The sequence below is a fragment of the Canis lupus genome, chromosome 21 (assembly GCF_048164855.1).
Source record: "Canis lupus baileyi chromosome 21, mCanLup2.hap1, whole genome shotgun sequence".
Classification (NCBI taxonomy): domain Eukaryota; kingdom Metazoa; phylum Chordata; class Mammalia; order Carnivora; family Canidae; genus Canis; species Canis lupus.
In genome coordinates this window covers 39,616,558-39,636,171 of record NC_132858.1, presented here as the reverse complement: position 1 = coordinate 39,636,171, position 19,614 = coordinate 39,616,558, and the positions used below count along the sequence as shown (strand labels likewise).

General features: G+C 40.0%; 1 protein-coding gene across 6 annotated transcripts in view; it reads left to right on the top strand.

The window, feature by feature from the left end:
- The window catches only part of SLC26A5 (solute carrier family 26 member 5), a 61,227-nt gene extending 41,868 nt beyond the window's left edge, over positions 1-19,359 (top strand). For all 6 annotated transcript variants that reach the window (XM_072791476.1, XM_072791471.1, XM_072791472.1 and 3 more), the window contains 11 exons: positions 3,045-3,192; positions 5,055-5,168; positions 6,574-6,651; positions 7,335-7,430; positions 7,862-7,968; positions 9,036-9,105; positions 10,066-10,158; positions 11,241-11,348; positions 11,999-12,199; positions 12,785-12,839; positions 14,283-19,359. In XM_072791476.1, coding sequence (XP_072647577.1) covers positions 3,045-3,192; positions 5,055-5,168; positions 6,574-6,651; positions 7,335-7,430; positions 7,862-7,968; positions 9,036-9,105; positions 10,066-10,158; positions 11,241-11,348; positions 11,999-12,199; positions 12,785-12,839; positions 14,283-14,476 — 1,264 coding nt within the window. In that variant the 3' untranslated portion in view covers positions 14,477-19,359. The remainder of the gene's footprint in view (positions 1-3,044; positions 3,193-5,054; positions 5,169-6,573; positions 6,652-7,334; positions 7,431-7,861; positions 7,969-9,035; positions 9,106-10,065; positions 10,159-11,240; positions 11,349-11,998; positions 12,200-12,784; positions 12,840-14,282) is intronic.
- The last annotated feature ends 255 nt before the right edge of the window (positions 19,360-19,614 follow it).

Genomic DNA, 19,614 nt, shown 5'->3' with positions numbered 1-19,614 from the left:
TTCTCTTGCCTTCTTCTCTCTTCCCAGATGAGCAGAATCAGATGTTTGCCCAGATGTTGGCCACTGATGAACCTGGCATACTGCATCAAGCCTTGCCTCTGGTTCCATCTGAGAATTTCCTGGGAGGCGCAAGGGCAGGAGTTGCTCAGGAAGCCAGAGTTCACCCCTAACTCCCACCCCTACCCCAGAGCAAGTGTTGAAGGAGGAAGCATGCACTCCCCTTCAAAATAATGGGTTGCTGTTATGAACATGTTACTTATGATTCAGTGTAGGCCTAAAACACAGTAATAACACCTATTTTTTCTGTTTGGACTTAAGATTTATAAAATACTTTTATACCTGCCATCTCAGTGGGTGCTCACAATAACACTATTGACATACATACATTTTATAAGGTAAAAAAGTTCATTTATTTGGCATATGTTTATTGAGTGCCTACTATGTACCAGAGACACAGCAGTTAAAAACAAAAGCAGCCATGCAAGCAAAAAAGTGTCTGCTACCTTGAAGTTTATATTCTCCGGTGGTGGAGGGATGGGTGGGTGGAGAAAAAGTAGTGAGAAGTGCTATGCAGAAAAGGGAGGCCTGCTAAGGGATAGAAGGGGCTGGGCTGCTTTGTTAAGTAGGCTACCAGAGAGGGTGACATTTGAGAGATGTGGATGAGGTTTAGTGGCTCACAGGTGAGTCCCAGCCTGGACCCAGAATACAGTCTTCCGATGCTCAGTTGTTTGCTGTTTCCATTACCTCACACCTGGGTCCCTAACATAATTAATCGAGTGCTACACATTAGTCTTTGACTAGATCCAGTAGACAATTCTATTCAACAACTGATCACAAATAATTTGGTTAAATGTGAATTCTTACGGTTAGATTTCTCCTTTTAAAAATTTACATGCAATTCACTACCGTTTCTACCCAATACCTTCCTTTTCCTGTTGCTTTGTACCGAAATATGTTGCTTTTCCTCCATATGTGAGAGCCATACTTTAAAAAAAATTTTTTTACCCTTCTATAACTTGGCTACACTTTCTGAAACTTTGCCCAAAACTAAGCAGGAAATAAGTAATGCTTACCTATTTACATATCTACATGTAATCATACTGTTTCAGTTATCTATGAGTCTTACTGCTCAGTAACAGCTCCAAAACATCTCAAAACAACAGCCATTTATTTGCTCACAATTCACAACCTAGGTAGGGAGCTGGGTGATCTCCTGGTGTCACTTAGGGTCTCTCATGCAGCCACAGATGTCTGAAGGGGTGCCTGGTGCTGGAGGATCCAGGAGGACTTCACTCACGTGTCTGACACCTCAGGTGGAGGCCTGGAATGGGTGATGACTGGCTGGCATCTTCTCCCCACATGGTGACTCTGGCTGGATAGCCAGACTCTTATATGGTGACTCAAGGAAACAAGACAGAAAAATAGGAGGTGCCAGGCTGCTAAAAGCACTCATACAGCATCACTTGCACCACATTCAGTTGGCTCAATCAAATCACAAGACCAGCCCAGACTCACCAGAGGAGAAACAGATCCTCCCAGCCTCAGGGGAAAAGCAGCACATACAAGTATGGGAGGAACTGTTGGCAGCCATATTTGAAAGCAAACTATGCATCTATACACACCCACAAATACACACACAGCACGTGTCCAGAAAGTGACTGTTGACTCTTAAAGATCCCAATCTTGGCAATATATCCTGTTTCTTGGTCTACTTTCCTTAACTCATTCAAAAATACATTCTTTTATTCTGCAGTCCCAAGTCTGCTGCTAGGGCTTTCCTCATGGCAAGTGCTTCTATAGCAAAATGCAAGGGAAAGACAATAAGTTTTGCAGTGGGACCTCCTGGGTTTAACTCCTTGCTCCATCTTGGACAAATAACATCTGCAGGTATCCATTTTTTTACCTATAAATTAGGATATTAATGGCACCCATCTAATAGGATTGCTATGAGGACAGATGAGATGATGTATTTCAGGCATACAGCACAAAATGTAGGCTCACTATATGTTCAATTTTTTTTCCTTCTCCCCTTCCCTTTCCCTTACCCCAGTACCTGAGACACCCCCTTTATCACCGTGATACGACACAGTAAGAGAAATAGGCACAAGGAGGCCAGTTCTTCATGGTTTTTGTTGTACTGGTGGCGATGTGTACATGAGCCATTTGACCTTAGACAAGTTGCTTAGTCTCACTATGCCTCATCATCTGTAAACTGAGGAATATACTGGTGCCTAGCTCACTGGGCTGTCTGAGATAAATAAGCACAGAACCTGGCACAGGGGAAGCACCTAATAAATGGTTGTTAATGTAAAAAAGAATTATATGGTACCTAAACTGGTTAGTATTATTATCTAGCCCAATGTCTTGTATTGAATCAGATGCTTTTGAAAAACCTCTATTGCCCCTTACCCCATACCATTCCAGGAAATCCCTATTCTGTTCCTTTAGGACAAGGGTTTCAAACTATAAGCATGGACCACAAAAACTGGATTCCCCATTGGTCCCTCTAGATTCCCAGGACTACCAGGTGAGACCCAAAGTGGATAACCTGTGGCTCCTTTCCTGTGTTGGAAATTCACTTAAAGGGATCCTGGAAAACAGAGTCTTTACTTGAAATAACAAAAGGAAACAGTCTTGACAGTAGTTCTCCTCTAAGATAGACTTCCTGCCCTCAGACTTTGGTTCAAATGTCTTGTGCCATCTGAGCACTTCGCTGACCCTCTCTTCTTCCTGTTCGGTGTCTTACTTACACCTGCCATACAGGGTGTCATGAGGTATGAGGTTACTCCTTTTCTAAATAAAACCGCATCTGATGTCTGCTGATAACCCATTCAGGTAGAAAGCTAGTAATAATAGGGTTGGAGCCTAAAAAGAACCTTTGTGTGTCAAAGAGGGTGTTTCTTTTTGACAAACCAGAGCACACAGGTATCCAAGCATTGATCACCTCATTTGCAGATGATGCTGTCCTGAAATGCTCCCCTCTAGTTGCATGTTTTTTCCCCCATGGCCACAATGCTTGAGTTAAAGTCAGCTTGACCTTTCAGGCTACTACCTCCAGCCAACCCGGACACCAGCCTCTTCCACCTTGTGTACGTGGATGCCATCGCCATAGCCATTGTTGGATTTTCAGTGACCATATCAATGGCCAAGACCCTGGCAAATAAACATGGCTACCAGGTTGATGGCAATCAGGTAGGAAATCATTAATTCCCTCCAGATGTTTCATTATGGTATAATCATCCTGCTGTGCTGTGGAAGGCAAATGATTGGAATTTCTCTGTCTCAATAGAAAAACTTCTAGTTTGATGATGGAGGTATTGGAAACATGTATTTATTCAACACTACAATTTTTTTTTCATTATGTGCATTAGATCATCAGAGCACTGAGATACAGTCCTACCTCATGTCACAGGTAGGGGTCCTGCTAGGAAGATGTAACCTTTGGATATGAGGCTTTCAGTTTGCCATACTCCAACAGATGTTATCCCTATTTTTCAAAGCTCACAGCCTGAGAAGTAAATGTTTATCTAGAACCATTTCTGGGAAGACATTTCCTTGTTCATTGAACTTGGAATATATGATTCATCACTCAAACTCCACATTATATTCTTTGCCACCTCCTTTTTTTTTTATAAATTTATTTTTTATTGGTGTTCAATTTGCCAATATGTAGAATGATACCCAGTGCTCATCCATCAAGTGCCCACCTCAGTGCCTGTCACGCAGTCACCCCCACCCCCTGCCCACCTCCCCTTCCACCACCCCTAGTTCATTTCCCAGAGTTATGAGTCTCTCATGTTCTGTCTTCCCTTCTGATATTTCCCACTCATTTTTTCTCCTTTCCCCTTTATTCCCTTTCACTATTTTTTATATTCCCCAAATGAATGAGACCATATAATGTTTGTCCTTCTCTGATTGACTTACTTCACTCAGCATGATACCCTCCAGTTCCATCCACATCAAAGCAAATGGTGGGTATTTGTCGTTTCTAATGGCTGAGTAATATTCCATTGTATACATAAACCACATCTTTATCCATTCATCTTTCGATGGACACCGAGGTTCCTCCCACAGTTTGGCTATTGTGGACATTGCTGCTATAAACATCGGGGTGCAGGTGTCCCAGCGTGTCAATGCATCTGTATCTGGGGTAAATCCCCAACAGTGCAATTGCTGGGTCGTAGGGCAGATCTATTTTTAACTCTTTGAGGAACCTCCACACAGTTGATGGGAATGTAAACTGGTGCAGCCACTCTGGAAAACTGCCACCTCCTTTTTAAATTTTTTTGTTTTTTAGAGAGGATGGGGGGAGGGACAAAGGGAGAGGAAGAGAGAATCTTCAAGCAGACTCCACACCCAGCATGGAGCCCAATGTGGGGCTCGAACTCATGACCATAAGATCAAGACGACCTGAGCCAAAATCAAGAGTCGCTAAATGGCTGGGCCTCCCAGGTGCCCCGCCACCTCCTTTTATAACCTATCAATAGATAAGCTGAATACCATTAGGCATAATTTTGGCATGACAGTGTCTACTTTAACACACTGTGTGTTTCTAGGAGAATGTTAAATGCTCCACAATCCCAAGGACACGATCCAACTAGAAAGACCAGAAGTAGCCCTGAAAGCAGGTCTCACTCACTGGTCCCAAGAGGACAATGTCATGTACTCATTGAAGGGCAAGAGTCGAGGCATTTAGAAGATGCCAACAATTCTATACCAAAAACTTACAACAAAAATATTCTGTTCCTTTTTGCTGCAGTTTTCTTTAAAAAAAAAAAAAAAAGACAAAACATTATTTGTGTAAGAAAGTGTGTCTGGGAAAGAGGGGACTAAGTAGTGAGTGCAGCTTTTATCTTGCAGAACAAAAGCCCTAAGTGGTTTTTCTCTCATCTTAAGAATGTCTATTTTAAACTCATGCTAAGCAAACTTTTATATTTGTAAAGAGAATAAAGAGACACCCTACACTGCCGAAAATGTGTCTAAAATGGGCCATCTTGCCTTTTTTTCTGAAGAATGACTGACCTCTGGTGTGCTTTGTTTCCACATGGAAAAAGGAGCTCATTGCCCTGGGACTGTGCAATTCCATTGGCTCACTCTTCCAGACTTTCTCCATTTCGTGCTCCTTGTCTCGAAGCCTTGTTCAGGAGGGAACCGGAGGCAAGACACAGGTGTGTATACAACCGGCCTCTCAGGACGGTGATTTGGGGTGGTAAACTTTAATCCCTTGATTCTATTCTGAACCCAAACAAAGCTGCTCCATCTCAAGATTGACGCTCCATTGAGCTATGCAGTGAATCAGAGAAGGGCATGAATGGTCAGAGCGAAACACAGGAACTGAATATATAGGAAAGAGGTATATTCTCCAGTTAAATTGAAAATTATACAACAGTCTCTGCTGCCAGTAAACCTCACAGTCCAGACATAGGATGTTGCTATGAAAGTCTGAGACCTAGTATGGTCAAGATGCCAGCACGTCCAGTAGAACTTCCTGCAATGATGGAAAGTTCACTATTTTCACTGTCCAGTATGACAGCTTTTAGCCACATGGGGTCCTTGAGCAGTTGAAATGTGAGAAATGCAACCAAGACCAGAATTTTTAGTTGTATTTAATTTTAACTTTAAAAATATAATAACTGAATGTGGCTAGTGGTCATTGGACAGCAGGGTCCCATTTTATTCTTCTGGCCCTTGTGGATCTTGCTTGGGTCATTATCTCCTTTTCCTCACCCCTGGCAAGGGCATTTCAGTCAGGGTTTTTAATCATGTCAGCCTCTATTTATTTATTTTTAAAGATTTTATTTATTTGAGAAAGAGAGCACAGAAGGAGGGGGAGAAGCAGACTCCCTGCTGAACAGGAAGCCCGACTTGGGGCTCGATCCCAGGACCCCAGGATCCTGAACTGAGACAAAGGCAGGTGCTTCACTGACTGAGCCACCCAGGCGCCCCTCAGCCTCTATTTAAAAGCTATAAGAGGGGATGCCTGGGTGGCTCGGGGGTTGAGTGCCTGCCTTTGGTTCAGGATATGATCCCGGAGTCCCAGGATCGAGTCCCACATCGGGCTTCCTGCATGGAGCCTGCTTCTCTCTCTGCCTAGGTCTCTGCCTCTCTCTCTCTGTGTCTCTCATGAATAAATAAATAAAATGTAAAAAATAAAAATAAATAAATAAAATAAAATAAAATAAAAGCTATAAGAGAAACTAAAACTTCAGAAAGGGAGTGTGAAGGAGTTACAGGTTTATGCACTGGTTTTGATGACTTGTTTGAATCCATATTTTCTTGATCTTCCTTCAGTGATTATCAAAAGACTAAGATCAGGGCAGCCTGGGTGGGTCAGCGGTTTAGCACCGCCTTCAGCCCAGGGCGTGATCCCGGAGACCCGGGATCGAGTCCCACATCGGGCTCCCTGCATGGAGCCTGCTTCTCCCTCTGCCTGTGTCTCTGCCTCTCTCTCTCTCTCTCTCTCTGTCTCTCATAAATAAATAAAATTTTTTTTAAAAAGACTGAGATCACCCTCTGCCTTGCCTCTTACTCATATCTCCTAAAAGCCCCTTCCATGGATCCTTTCTCATTCAGCTTGCAGGTTGTTTGGCCTCACTAATGATTCTGCTGGTCATATTAGCCACCGGATTCCTCTTCGAATCATTACCCCAGGTGCGTAGCTTGAACTTGGTGTGAGGTGTTACCATGTGTAGAGATTTTGCTGTTTTATTTGTTTATATTTTTGTGGCCATCTCGTGCCTTTTTACTGTAACTCTAGCAGAGTGGTATAAGAATGAGCAAGGCTGGGATCAAGATCCCGCTCCACAATCTACAGTCCTGCCCCTGGGAAAACCATCTCAACATCTTTGGGCCTCCGTTTCCTTATCTGCAAGTGAGAGTTTGGACTGATTAATCTCCAAGGTTCCTTCTCTCATTGATCTTCTGTGACCTTGCACTTCCATTAAAACTCTGAGATGGCCTCCACTTCTAAGACGTTTGTTTGCTGATCTGTTTAATCTAGTAGAGATGAGGGACAATATAGAGTGGAGAAAATCACAATGTAGGAAAACCATGGGTCAAATCATTCCTGGAGTACCAAGTTAAACTCTGAACCTCTTGACCGCCATGCAGGTTTGCTACTATGATATAAGCCTGTCCAATGGGTTTTCCAAGACCCATTTTAGCTAACCAAGTCCTGAAAATCCAGGTGTCCAGGCTCCAAACGTACCATCGCTGCTACATGGGAAGTGAGTGGGGAGAAGACATGGGGAGGGCAGCAGGAGGACAGTGAGGAGCCAGCAAAGGAGGCTCTGTGGACACAAAAGGAGAGGCATGCGGGATGTGCTCTGTTTCAGGCTGTGCTGTCGGCCATTGTGATTGTCAACCTGAAAGGAATGTTTATGCAATTCTCAGATCTCCCCTTTTTCTGGAGAACAAGCAAAATAGAACTGGTAAGTAACAAAGATGAGTGTTAGGTTAATATGTCATTGCAACACATGGATGTGCTGCTAAAAATGTAAGAAAGGTGGGGCTGGGTCGCTCAGTCAGTAAGGCATCTGCCTTTGGCTCAGGTAATGATCCTGGGGTCTTGGGATGGAGCCCCACGTCAGGCTCCCTGTAAGGAGGAGTCTGCTTCTCCCTCTGGCCCTCCCCCTGGTTGTGTGCTCTCATGTCTCTCTCTCTCACTCTTTCTCTCTCTCATGAATAAATAAAATCTTTTTAAAATGTGAGAAAAATAAGCTAATGCAGTCATTTGTTATGTGTAGCATCTAGTTAGGCAACATTAGGTACTGTGTGTGTGTGTGTGTGTGTGTGTTTGCATGACAGACTCTTAGAAAATTTTTAGCGTGATCTCACATAAAGTTTTCTGTCTTTTGTGCAGACCATCTGGCTTACCACTTTTGTTTCCTCCTTGTTTCTGGGGCTGGACTATGGTCTGATTACAGCTGTGATCATTGCTCTGCTAACTGTGATTTACAGAACACAGAGGTAAGTGTACAAATTGGGATGGACGTGATTGTCCTGCCTGAAATTGCAGTATTGACTTTAATTTTATTATAATTATCAACAGACCCCACTAGAGTGTGAGCATCTTGATTGTGGAGGCGATATTCCCAGAGTCCAGTCCCGGGCATATAGTGTATATTTTCTGAAAGCTTACTGAGAGACTCCACCCAGAAAAAACAGCTCACATTCATATTATATATTCTAATACAGAAAGCACTTGTGCATACTGCTAAGAAGCACCAGGGCATTGTAGCAAGTCCATGGAACGTCATATCAAGACCTTGAGCCATATTTTATCTTTGCCAATCCCTCTGACAATGACCAACACACTCCAGTAGGCCTCAACGTCTCAGCCATACAACAGCAGAAATAAGTCTAGTATGTAGGATATGATAAGGTAATATGAGGTGCTCAAGCAGTAGTATCTGTCATCATTACAGTATCCAGTTTGAGCCAGATTGTCCTATAAAAAGAGGAGGGCTCTCCAGAAACAATGTTTAAAATCTATTCGAGCCAAACTTAAAAAAACTTCCATGCTACTTTGAGGGTTGTTTTTTCTTTTCTTCCCATACCCTCAGTTGACAATCACTCCCATGAGTCAGAGCCTTTTATTAGCAACAAAAAGAAAAACTCCTCTCCTGCTTTAGACTGAGAGTAGAAAGACAATTCTATTGAGTAGATGAGAATTTGAGTTACACATTCCCTGGCATGACTTGAACTCTGCACAGTTCACTTTAGCCTCCATCTTTAAATGCCTGAGTCTTTTGTCCTAACCAGATTGTGTGATATGTGAGGGATGTGTGTGTGAGTGTGTGTGTAGGGTGAGTGTGTCCTGTACCTTGGGGGCAGGGTGTGGGGGCATGCTGGGAATGGCCCTGAGAATGTGATCCATGTGAAGCCCTTTGCAAAAGTAACCATATAAGGATCATGTATTCCTGAGTTCATTAGCAAGTCCATACATGACATGTGAACATGGAAAACCTCATGTTTAAATCACATACTGGGCCTCAACACAATAGTATTGTAACACACTGTCCCTGTATCTTTAGTCCCAGCTACAAAGTCCTTGGACAGCTTCCCGACACGGATGTGTACATTGATATAGATGCCTATGAGGAGGTAGGACCTTTTTCCTGTCATTTTAGATGGTTGTAAGCATGTCATGTGATGGGCAGACTAAATAGTATTTTTACACAGGACAAAAAGTGGAGCTGAAAAGTAGGGAGGTGTAGTGGTCAGAATGAAAAGTATGAACTGAGATTTACTATCTGGATTCAGTTTTAGAGTTTATACTATAATTAGTCAACCTCCTAATATTTATTTTTCCCTTTTCTGTAATGATAAGTATATATTCTTGGAATTAAAGTATATATTTACAAAATACTGAGAGGATGCTTTGTATGTTAAAATTATGCCTTAAAATTCCCTTGATTTTTAGTATCCTTACAGAGGGTCTCAAAGACTTTTACAGAACCTCTTAAAATTAGTTCTCTTTGATTTGTTTTATGTTTGGGAAGACATTCTCAGACCCACTATAAGATACTGGGAGATGAGACTGCTTTGAGGATTGCTCATTTTCCCTCCTTCTAGAGAATTATGTGCTGGATTTCTCATTTCTAAACTGCATTCTAGAGGCTTCTGGCTTCTCTGTTGCTCTTGGGTCTGTTTCAGCCCGTCTGCATTCCTGGAGTCACCAACATAACCTCTCCTTCTGCTTATTCCTCAGGGTCTGAGTGCCAGCCTCCCTTCTCTTATCTGTTTCCTTTTCTTTGTTTTTAATAGTTTTTGGTTCCTTCTTTGTGTTTTATGGTGAATATGAAACAAAGACTTAGGAGAAATGTGAAGATGTGTGTATTAAAGGCTCTCTTCTCAGAACTCCTTTGTCAAAAAAAAAAAAAAAAAAAGAACTCCTTTGTCCAGGACACGAGTAAGTAGGACACAGTGACCATTTTATCTAAACCCTATAAGAGAGGGCCTTGAGCAACTTCTGTGTAGATTTTCAGGTTGGAGGAGGGAAGCAGGTGCAGTTTTGACTCTGAAATATTTCCCTGTGTTAAATTCACTGACATTTTATTTCAGGTGAAAGAAATTCCTGGAATAAAAATATTCCAAATAAATGCTCCAATTTATTATGCAAATAGCGACTTGTATAGCAATGCTTTGAAAAGAAAGGTGAGTCACAAGAAATTGATTTTTTTAATGATTTTTATTTATTTACTTGAGAGAGTGTGAAAGAGAGAAAAGGCACAGAGAGAAAGAGGGTGAGGGAGAGGCTGAGAGGGAGCCCAATAGGGGCTCACTTGATCCTGGGACCCTAAGATCATGACCTGAGCTGAAGGCAGACGCTTACCCTACTGAGCCACCCAGGTGCCCCAAGAAATTGATTATTTTTGAGGGGACCTGTGGATTGACAGGAATGTAAGGGACATTTAAATGCCTTGATATACCTTTTATACTGTTCCATTCTCTCCCTTCCTCCCTCTCTCTCACTCGCTCTCAGTAAAATATACATAAACTTTACCATCTTCAGTAAATTTATCATTCAGCAGATGGAATTTATATTCACACTGTTATGCAGCCAAAACCACTAGTCATTCTCTTCTCTTGTGCACATATTACCTTTTCAAAAAAATTTTAAGAAAAAAAGTGAGGGACGCCTAGGTGGTTCAGTAGTTGAGCATCTGTCTGCCTTTGGCCCAGGGCATGATCCCAGGGTCCTGGGATCGAGTTCTGCATCAGGCTCCCCTACAGGGAGCCTGCTTCTCCCTCTGCCTGTGTCTCTGCCTCTCCTCTGTGTGTCTCTCCTGAATAAATAAAATCTTAAAAAAAAAAGGTGAAAAAATAAATTTAGGTTTTTCACTCTTTAGATAACGTGGGTTCCTTTGGTGGTGTTTAGAACTTGACCCCACACTGCCCAGTATATAAGAAAATCTCTCAGTCAACCCCCAGAGTCTCTTAAATATGAGAATCTGAGAGTGAATTTGAAAAACACTGCTTTAAAAATTCCCCTTGATACTTTAGTGTACTCACTGCCATATCCTGCTAAATGCACATAAGAATAAGGAGAGTTACTCATGTTCCTTTATTAAGGGAATAACTCAGTTCAGGGTGCCTGAGGGAATGGTAGAGCAAGAGGTGGAGTGATAACTTGGCATAGAAAATAGATGGGGGGGGGGGGACTTGAAGATTTATTGCATTTGCGTGGGTTCCTGGGTGCCAACAAATGATTTTGCATGTATCGCTCTTCTGCAAAGACTGGAGTGAACCCAGCAGTCATAATGGGAGCAAGAAGAAAGGCCATGAAGAAGTATGCCAAGGAAGTTGGAAATGCAAATGTGGCCAATGCAACTGTTGTCAAAGTGGTGAGTGGTCTCTTCCCTGTAACTTTTCCTTCTCTCTTAATCTGCACCATGCCCCACCTTCATTCATGATTGAGGTCTTAACACAGCAGGAAGCCCCTAAGATAGGAAAGCTTCAAAACCATTTCAGTATCCTTTATCTATTAAAGACATATGATAAGGCCAATTATGAAAAAAGTAGGGATATGAACCCCGGAAAATACTGTTTAAAAAAAAAAAGATCACACAGTAGTATCTTAATAAATTTTACCATAGCTACTTTGTCATAGATTCAGTCAGCTGATAGTAACAAAAACAAAAAAACCTCAAAGGCTAGATTTTGTTGTTCAAGCTTATGGTAACTTGTGGTTGTGCTGAAGTTAATGGAACCATTTTAGAGGTGAGGAGAGATTGGATATGATGACTAAGGAGAGTGGATTTCATTGGACAACAACAAAAGGAGAAGAGAAGAAAAGAAACTGAGCTAAAACTGCATATTATGTACACATCCTTTTTCCGTCACATTGTAAGTATGGGATTCAGCAAATATCTTAGAAGAGGTCTGGTGGAGTCAGGAGCCTGACAGTATGGCAACTAATTTTCCCTTATGAATCTTTCTCTGAACCAACATGCGAGGTGTTCATAGACTTCTGGTTTGGTTTATATGTTGACAGGATGCAGAAGTGGATGGAGAAGATGCCACGAAACCCGAACAAGAGGATGATGAAGTAAAATATCCCCCAATAGTCATCAAGAGCACTTTCCCTGAAGAACTGCAAAGATTTATGCCCCCTGGGGATACCATCCACACCGTCATTCTGGATTTTACCCAAGTCAATTTTATCGATTCCGTTGGTGTCAAAACCCTGGCTGGGGTAAGCATCCTCTTAAATGAGTCGTTTCATATCTCTGTGCCATCAGTAAGATCAGAGAGTTGATCTAGGTGTCCTTTTTCAACTCTTAAAATTCTTTGTTGTTGTTTTCAACTCTTGGTTGTGGAAAATTTCCAAACTGTATGAGAATAAAGAGCACAGTGTCATGAAGCCCCACAGGACTCCCACTCTGCTGCTACAGCTCATCAGTTTGTGGGCAGTCTTGTTCGGTTCACCCCCCCCAACCCACTTTGCACTTCTCTGACTCTAAAGCACATCCCAGTCACCGCCTCTTCGTGACTATTTCAGGATATAGCTCTACAAGGAGAAGATTCTTTTACCAATCAGTACCATTATACCTTTATTACACCTACATAAAATTTAACAAGAATTCTTTGCTAGCCCTCATTATCACTGTCCATATAAAAATTAAATACAAAATTAGTTTTAAATGGTTAGCTCAAAAATGCATAAGTAGCTCAGGTGAATGAATTAGTGTCTTGTATCACTGACTACATACTGGTAGAAAGAGACTTAAATCTGGCACATAGTCAAGAGAAACTAAACTTTATTTCAACATTATTACAGATTGTAAAAGAATATGGAGATGTCGGTATTTATGTGTATTTAGCAGGATGCAGCGGTGAGTACACTTCCAGAATGGGGAGAAGTTTTAACATTTTAGTTTCATTTCTCTTTTTTTAAATAACTTTTTAAAAGTTTGGAAATATTTTTCCCTTAATTTCAGTTTTTGGCCAAAATGAAAATTATTCAGAGGCGGGGAGGGAAAAAGATGAGAAATGTTCTTCTGAAAATCACTCTAAAGCTAGCTTTGAAATTAGTCACTCATGGGCAACCCCCCGCGCCAGGCAATTATGGCAGGGCTTCCTGGCCTGTACTGGATAGAAGGAGCTTATAAACCATTGTTCTGGGCTGGTCCATTTTTTAGTAATTATTTAAGGGTTGCTTTAAACATAGTTCTGTAAAATTATTTAGGTTCTTCCATACAACACCTGCTATTTTTGCTTTATAATAAACTTTGGGTTGAAACAGTGCCTGAAAATGAAACCTACATAAAGGCATCACTTTTCACCTGCCAGAATGGCAGAAAGGAAAAGTGTCTGACAACACGCTCTGTAGGTGTACCGTGGGGCAACAGGTACTCCTAGACACTGCTGGCAGGAGTGCAAAATGGAACAGCCTTCAACTAGGGTACATCTACACAATAGAATATCATGCAGTGGTAAAAAAAAAAAAAAAAAAGTAAAAAAAATCCAGAAAAAATATATATAATATATAATTTATCTTATACCTATACTATGTATTATCATGTCTTATATATGTATAATATTTTATATAATGCTAAAGAGATACTTTTGGGTAAGAAAAAAGGAAAAATAATATAGATTTGTATTATTTGTATAAATACAAAAAGAATAATTTCTAGAATAAAAAAATGTGATATGTATACAGATATGTGTATACACACACAATGGAATATTACTCAGCCATCAAAAGAATGAAATCTTGCCATTTGCAACGATGTGGATGACACTAGAGGGTATTATGCTCAGTGAAATAAGTCAGAGAAAGACAAATACCATAGGATTTCACTCGTGGACTTTAAGAACAATATAGATGAACATAGGGGAAAGGAAGGGAAAAATAAAATAAGATAAAAACGGAGAGGGAGGTGGACCATAAGACACCCTGAACTATAGACAACAAACTGTTGCTGGAGGGGAGGGGAGTAGGGGGATAGGGTAAGTGGGTGATGAACATTACAGAGGGCACTTGTTGGGATGAGCATGGGTGTTACATGTAAATGATGAATCACTAAATTCTACTCTAGAAACCAATTTTGCCATAAATTTTAACCATAAATTTAAACAAAACTTTAAGAAATTGAAATTTAAAAAAAAAGAAAGTAGTTTCCTGCTACTGGTGTGTGATATCATGAGGACAGGATTGGAGTGACAGTTTTTTAGTATATCACTGTGGTATTGAAACTATATGAGTGTGAATTTTTTTAATGTTCAAGACTGGTACCCAGAATGTGGACTGATTTTCCTTCCTTCTTTTATAGCACAAGTTGTAAACGACCTCACTCAAAATCGATTTTTTGAAAACCCTGCGTTAAAGGAGCTGCTGTTCCACAGCATCCACGATGCAGTCTTAGGCAGCCAACTTCGGGAAGCACTGGCTGAACAAGAAGCCTCGGCTCTTCCTCCCCAGGAGGACTCCGAGCCCAACGCCACTCCCACCACTCCCGAAGCGTAGATGAGGAACTCAGCTGGGATGGGCTATGGGCCTCTCATGAAATTGCTCATTGTTACAAATTTTAAGTACTAGACATTAGATTGGTTTTCTAAGGGTATCATTAGATTTCTCTCCTAGCAGTCAAGGCTTGATTTGGAGGGTGAATGACGCGTAGCAAGATGTATCTTACTTGTGTTTTTATTTTTAATGGAATATTTCAAAGATAAATTGTCCTCTCGGCTGCATCTATTGTGCAGTGACATTTCTGTTACTCTTTAGTATTAACTTCATAAACTGAGCATTTAAGAAGTTATTTCCTTTAAGTAACTTCACCTACAGATCAGATATGCTGTCCTCAGATGGTTAGTGGCTCCTTGCTCTTGAAATTGTTGATTTACAGGATTTTTGTAATCAGAGTTATCTAACAGAAGGAGCGAACCCACAATTTTTTAGAAGTTCTTTTAAAATTACCTTTTATTATCAAAGAACAATCAAAAGATTAGAAAAAATAGAAGAAAAACATTATATTACTACCACCCAAAGATTATCAGTAACACTTGAATGCGTCTCTTTCCACATCTTTTTCCGTGCATATATATTTTTATCTTTTAACCAAAGTAAGGTCATATTCAACATAGTGTTCTGTAACCCATTTTTTCCACATCAGTAATCCTTGCTTTCTCATTCCAGAATACTTTCACCTCAGACTATATTCAAATTTCCCATCATCCTCAAATTTGTAGTTGGTCTGTCCAAACTAGTATTCATTCTGTGACCTAACACTACAGCTGGTCATGTCCTTTCAAGTCCCTTAAGTCTATCTGAATCCAGCATCATCCCTTTTATGACCGTGAGTTAGATTGGGGCAGTTGTCCTTAGAATCCCATCTGGTTTTTTCAAAGTGTTATTTCTTTTGTCCCTTTATTTCCGGAACTACCTGTAATCTAAAAGTTCTATCTAAAAGTTTCATGGATTTAAATAAAACTTTTTTTTGCTAGAATATATCATAGATGAGACATATGCTTCAAATCTCATCACATCAGAAAACACATAACATCTAGTTGACCTACAATTAATGATGCGGAGGTAGATCCCTGGATTGACAGGACGGCCTGATACCCCATTTAGGTTTTCCCTTTGTGACTAGTGAGTTACTTTATGGTGTTCCTTTGGCATTGAACGAATACCCGGTTTCCCATTAGCCATTCACCCAGGGGTTTTAACATCTGGTGATAATCCTTGCCCAAATCAATAATTTTATTGTTTGTGATTTTTTTCTAATTCTCTCATTTCTTCAGCATTTATCAGTTGGTGTTTCTTTGTAAACTACAACTATTCCTCCTCCACTTCAGTTGTCTGGTCATCCTTAAATACATCTCTTACTGGAAAAGGCAGGTTAGATGTTTTTTCTGTTTAATTATCAACTTCAAAGTAAGGAGTCAGTTTAACATGACAAATTAGGTTCTTTTACATCTCTCTTTTTTTTTTTTTGGCATATTATAGGCTCATGAATTTTTATAGTTTGAGTGTTCTTCAGTCCATTATAATTGTTCTTTTTTGCTGTTCAAATTGTCACAACTGTGACCACAAGTTTTGTTGTTGCTGATAGTAAGGTAACCTTAAGAAAGCTGACTCTTATGTATAATTTAGTATCTTCTTGGAAGTCCATAAGAGTTATCAGTTAATTCTTCATCAAACCCAGAGTTAAGCCTATGATTAAGTTAAATGCCTATTTGAGGCACTCTTTATAGTTGTCCAAAAGGAGTTGGGGAGAACTTCAAGCCAATTTGTCATCAAAAGGTCTTGTTCTTGTAGTTCCAACTACCTCCTTATTCCAGATCAAAGCACAAGTTTTAGCTAACCTGCCTAAAGCCTCCTCTGCTGAGATTTCCTGCTAATAGTTTGTGGTTCTTTTTTAAGATTTTACTTATGTATTTATTTATTTGAGAGAGAACGTGAGAGCAGGAGCAGAAGAAGCAGAGGGAGAGGGAGAAGCAGGCGCTCCCCTGCTGAGTAGGGAACCTGATCCCAGGACCCCAGCATCATGACCTGCGCCGAAGGCAGACACTTAACCAACTGAGCCACCCAGATGCCCCTAACAGTTTTTATTTGTTTGTTTTTGTTTGTTTTTTCCCCTAACAGTTTTTAAAATATGTTTTCTTATTTATTCTTGTTTTAGTTTTCCTGAAGAAAACACTGCCAGGGGAAAAGTGGTGTGGTCAGATCCCAAGAAAGAATGGTTAGCATGGGTCTACTCCAACCAAACCCTGTGGTTGGTTTGCTTTAACTATGGGGTTGCTCAGTGACTTTACTAATTTAACTTAAAGTAGACCCCCTCCTTTCTAATCAGTACTTCATGTAGATCTTGAGTGAAACTAGGTTCCCATCCAGTTACTCCCTTGGATTCACCACACACAAGAGCAGATACATCTGCATTCTGGTACAGACTGCCTTCTGAAAGAGCACTTATTTGTAGAACCTCTGCTTTAGTGGAAGCTTTTGTCAAAGGGCCGGCACCATTTCAGCCATTAAAGCAGAACTTCAGATTTTAAACAAGTCTACAATACTTCACCCCATATACTTTAACACCTGTCTTCAGCAAATGCTTCACACACAGTAGATATTCACGTCCTAGTAGTTGGTAGATTGAACGTAGTGTACAAAAACCGTATTTACCAGTATCTAACAGATTTGTATTTAACTTTTGTTCTTTAATGTTCAACCTGTTGTGAGTGGAATATTACCATGTACATAAAAAGCACCTTAGTTTTACTGAAGGGAAGTCTGTTTTATTTTCAGCATGCCTCTAAGAATTTAAGAGTACATTTCAAAATGTTTTATCTGTATGTAAATATGTTGGAATGCTTTACGTAAAATTATTTAATATAGGGGAAATTTTCCTGACTTTTTTTTTACCTTAACTATGCCTCTATGTTCTTCTTTCTGGACCTTACTAGCTGCTAGCATATGCTTCCTGTTTCTCAGCGCTGGTTCAAACTCCGTCTTACTGCACTGCCAAAATGGGCATAATCCACAATGATAGATATTGGGACTTGGCAAGTCTTTTATGGCAATAGGGAAAAGCCCTGTGTTCAGGTAGGGTCCCACATAGAGAAGTCCTTTGTTTTTCTCAAATACTACACAATATGATAGTGGTTGATTTCTGCCTCGTGGATAGACGGAATATGTTTGAAAATAATTGCGAACAAGGACCGGGGAAACAACTCTTTGTGACAAAGACAACTTAGGACAGCTTAGAGTAGGATCGAAATGGTCAGTATCATCTGCAGTGGGACTCAGAGAAAAAAGAAAGGATATGAATCCTCTGCAAGCCCTGTGAGTAGCTCATTTTAATTTTCAGGTGACATCTAAAATATCAATTCCATGTGGTTTGATCCTGTATTCTTACCTGTTCAACAGATAAAGGAGGTGCCTGCCTCCAAAGGTACATTTTGAGGAAATGAGTTTGCCCTCATGTGTGGATAAAGGCGAAGGTAACAAACCCAAAGAATCTGCCATGGAGTGGGTAGGTGTGTTTTTGTTTTTTTTGGGGGGGTGGGGGTCCTGTATGCCCTTGAGTGAGGTCAGGGAGAGGGAATATAGGGCACGTGGAAGGGAAGGTTTTATCTATTATATCTGCCCCTTTAAAGATTGTAAATCAATTTAAATTTTAAATTCAAAAATGTCCTTGGTGTGAGACTGTGTGGTTTGAGTGCAAAAATGCTGTTGGTTCTTTTTAGTGTAGCTTTCAGGAATGCTTTTAGGATTCAGTATGTTTAGATTCTTGATATTGTGGTTTGAGTGCTGATAAAAGTTGTATGAAAACTGATCAAAGTACTACCTTAATTCTCCATATAGCCAACCAAAGTGCATGCAATGGCTTTGAAACCCCTCAGATCCCAACAATAGAATGTTCAAAAGCTCAGCATTGTAGCAGGTAACCTCCCGGCTTTCTGACTTGAATTTAATCAAGTTTGAGCATCTCAAAAACCTATCTTGCCTTTGAAAAAAAAAGCATTACGAGGCTTTTCATTTCACCTTATGTAACATAAACCTGAGCTTTGTGGAAATTAAAGTTTTATAAATCCAATCACATTTTTAAAATGCTTATTAGAAAGTAATTTGTAGTCATCAGTATTTTTCTAGTCATCAACTCTTTGTATTTTATCAGCCCCCTGATGAATGTCAAACATACATGTGTCCATACACATCCATATACACATGTATATGTACACACATATAGATTAGGTGGAGGGGGTTACTGGTGAAATGCGTGTTCATTTTATCTTGTAAAGTGGAGTACAAAGATGCTAATCTAGATAGGGTTAATGGTATTGGGCAGAAACACTCAAATATTTCAAGTAATTGTCAGTTTGATGTGTAGCCAGTTAGATTTTCATCATGTAACAGATGAAGATTTTTCAGAGCCTGTAACATGTTAGGCCTGAGTGAGCTCAACATAGCCAGTTTGAGTTATCCCACATTGGTGCATCTGATACCTGAAAAATTGGTAAGACTTCTGAGTGTGATGTAAATGCTTATGTTTATTAAAACATTACAAAAACATACATCAGTCATTTACTGGAGTATATTCTATTATAAGCCTTCTATAACACCTAGAAGTGGCTTGCTCTGTTTCGTACCTCATGGAACACCAGGGCAGGCTTAGAAAAATCTTTCTGATCCATTTCACAAAAAAAAAAAAAAGAGAAAAGAATGCTGATTGGATTTTATGAATGAAAAGCTTTTGTTTTTCTCTTTGAAAATGTTCATGTTTTAAATATTTCAATACAACATTTAAAGCATTTTCTATGTTTTCAACTTTTTCCTGTCAATTAAAATGTATCCAGCTCTTGCTACTTATTTATGAATACTGAACTGCAATAAAAACATTCCTTATTGTGCTTGGGTCTCAGTATTTGGGCAGGGAGGCTAACTGTGATGAAAGATGGGAGGGGATTTGGTGATGGCTGCATTTTAGATCTGCTGAGGATCCAATACAACTTTAGTTTTACAAATACTTCGCTTCACCAGAAGTCTAACAGAAGCTTTACCAAAATTTTAAACCATTAATTTATAAAATGAAAATAAGTACTTTTCTATACGAAACCAATTCTGTATTTTCTAAATTAGATTATGTGTATGTATTTTTCTTTATG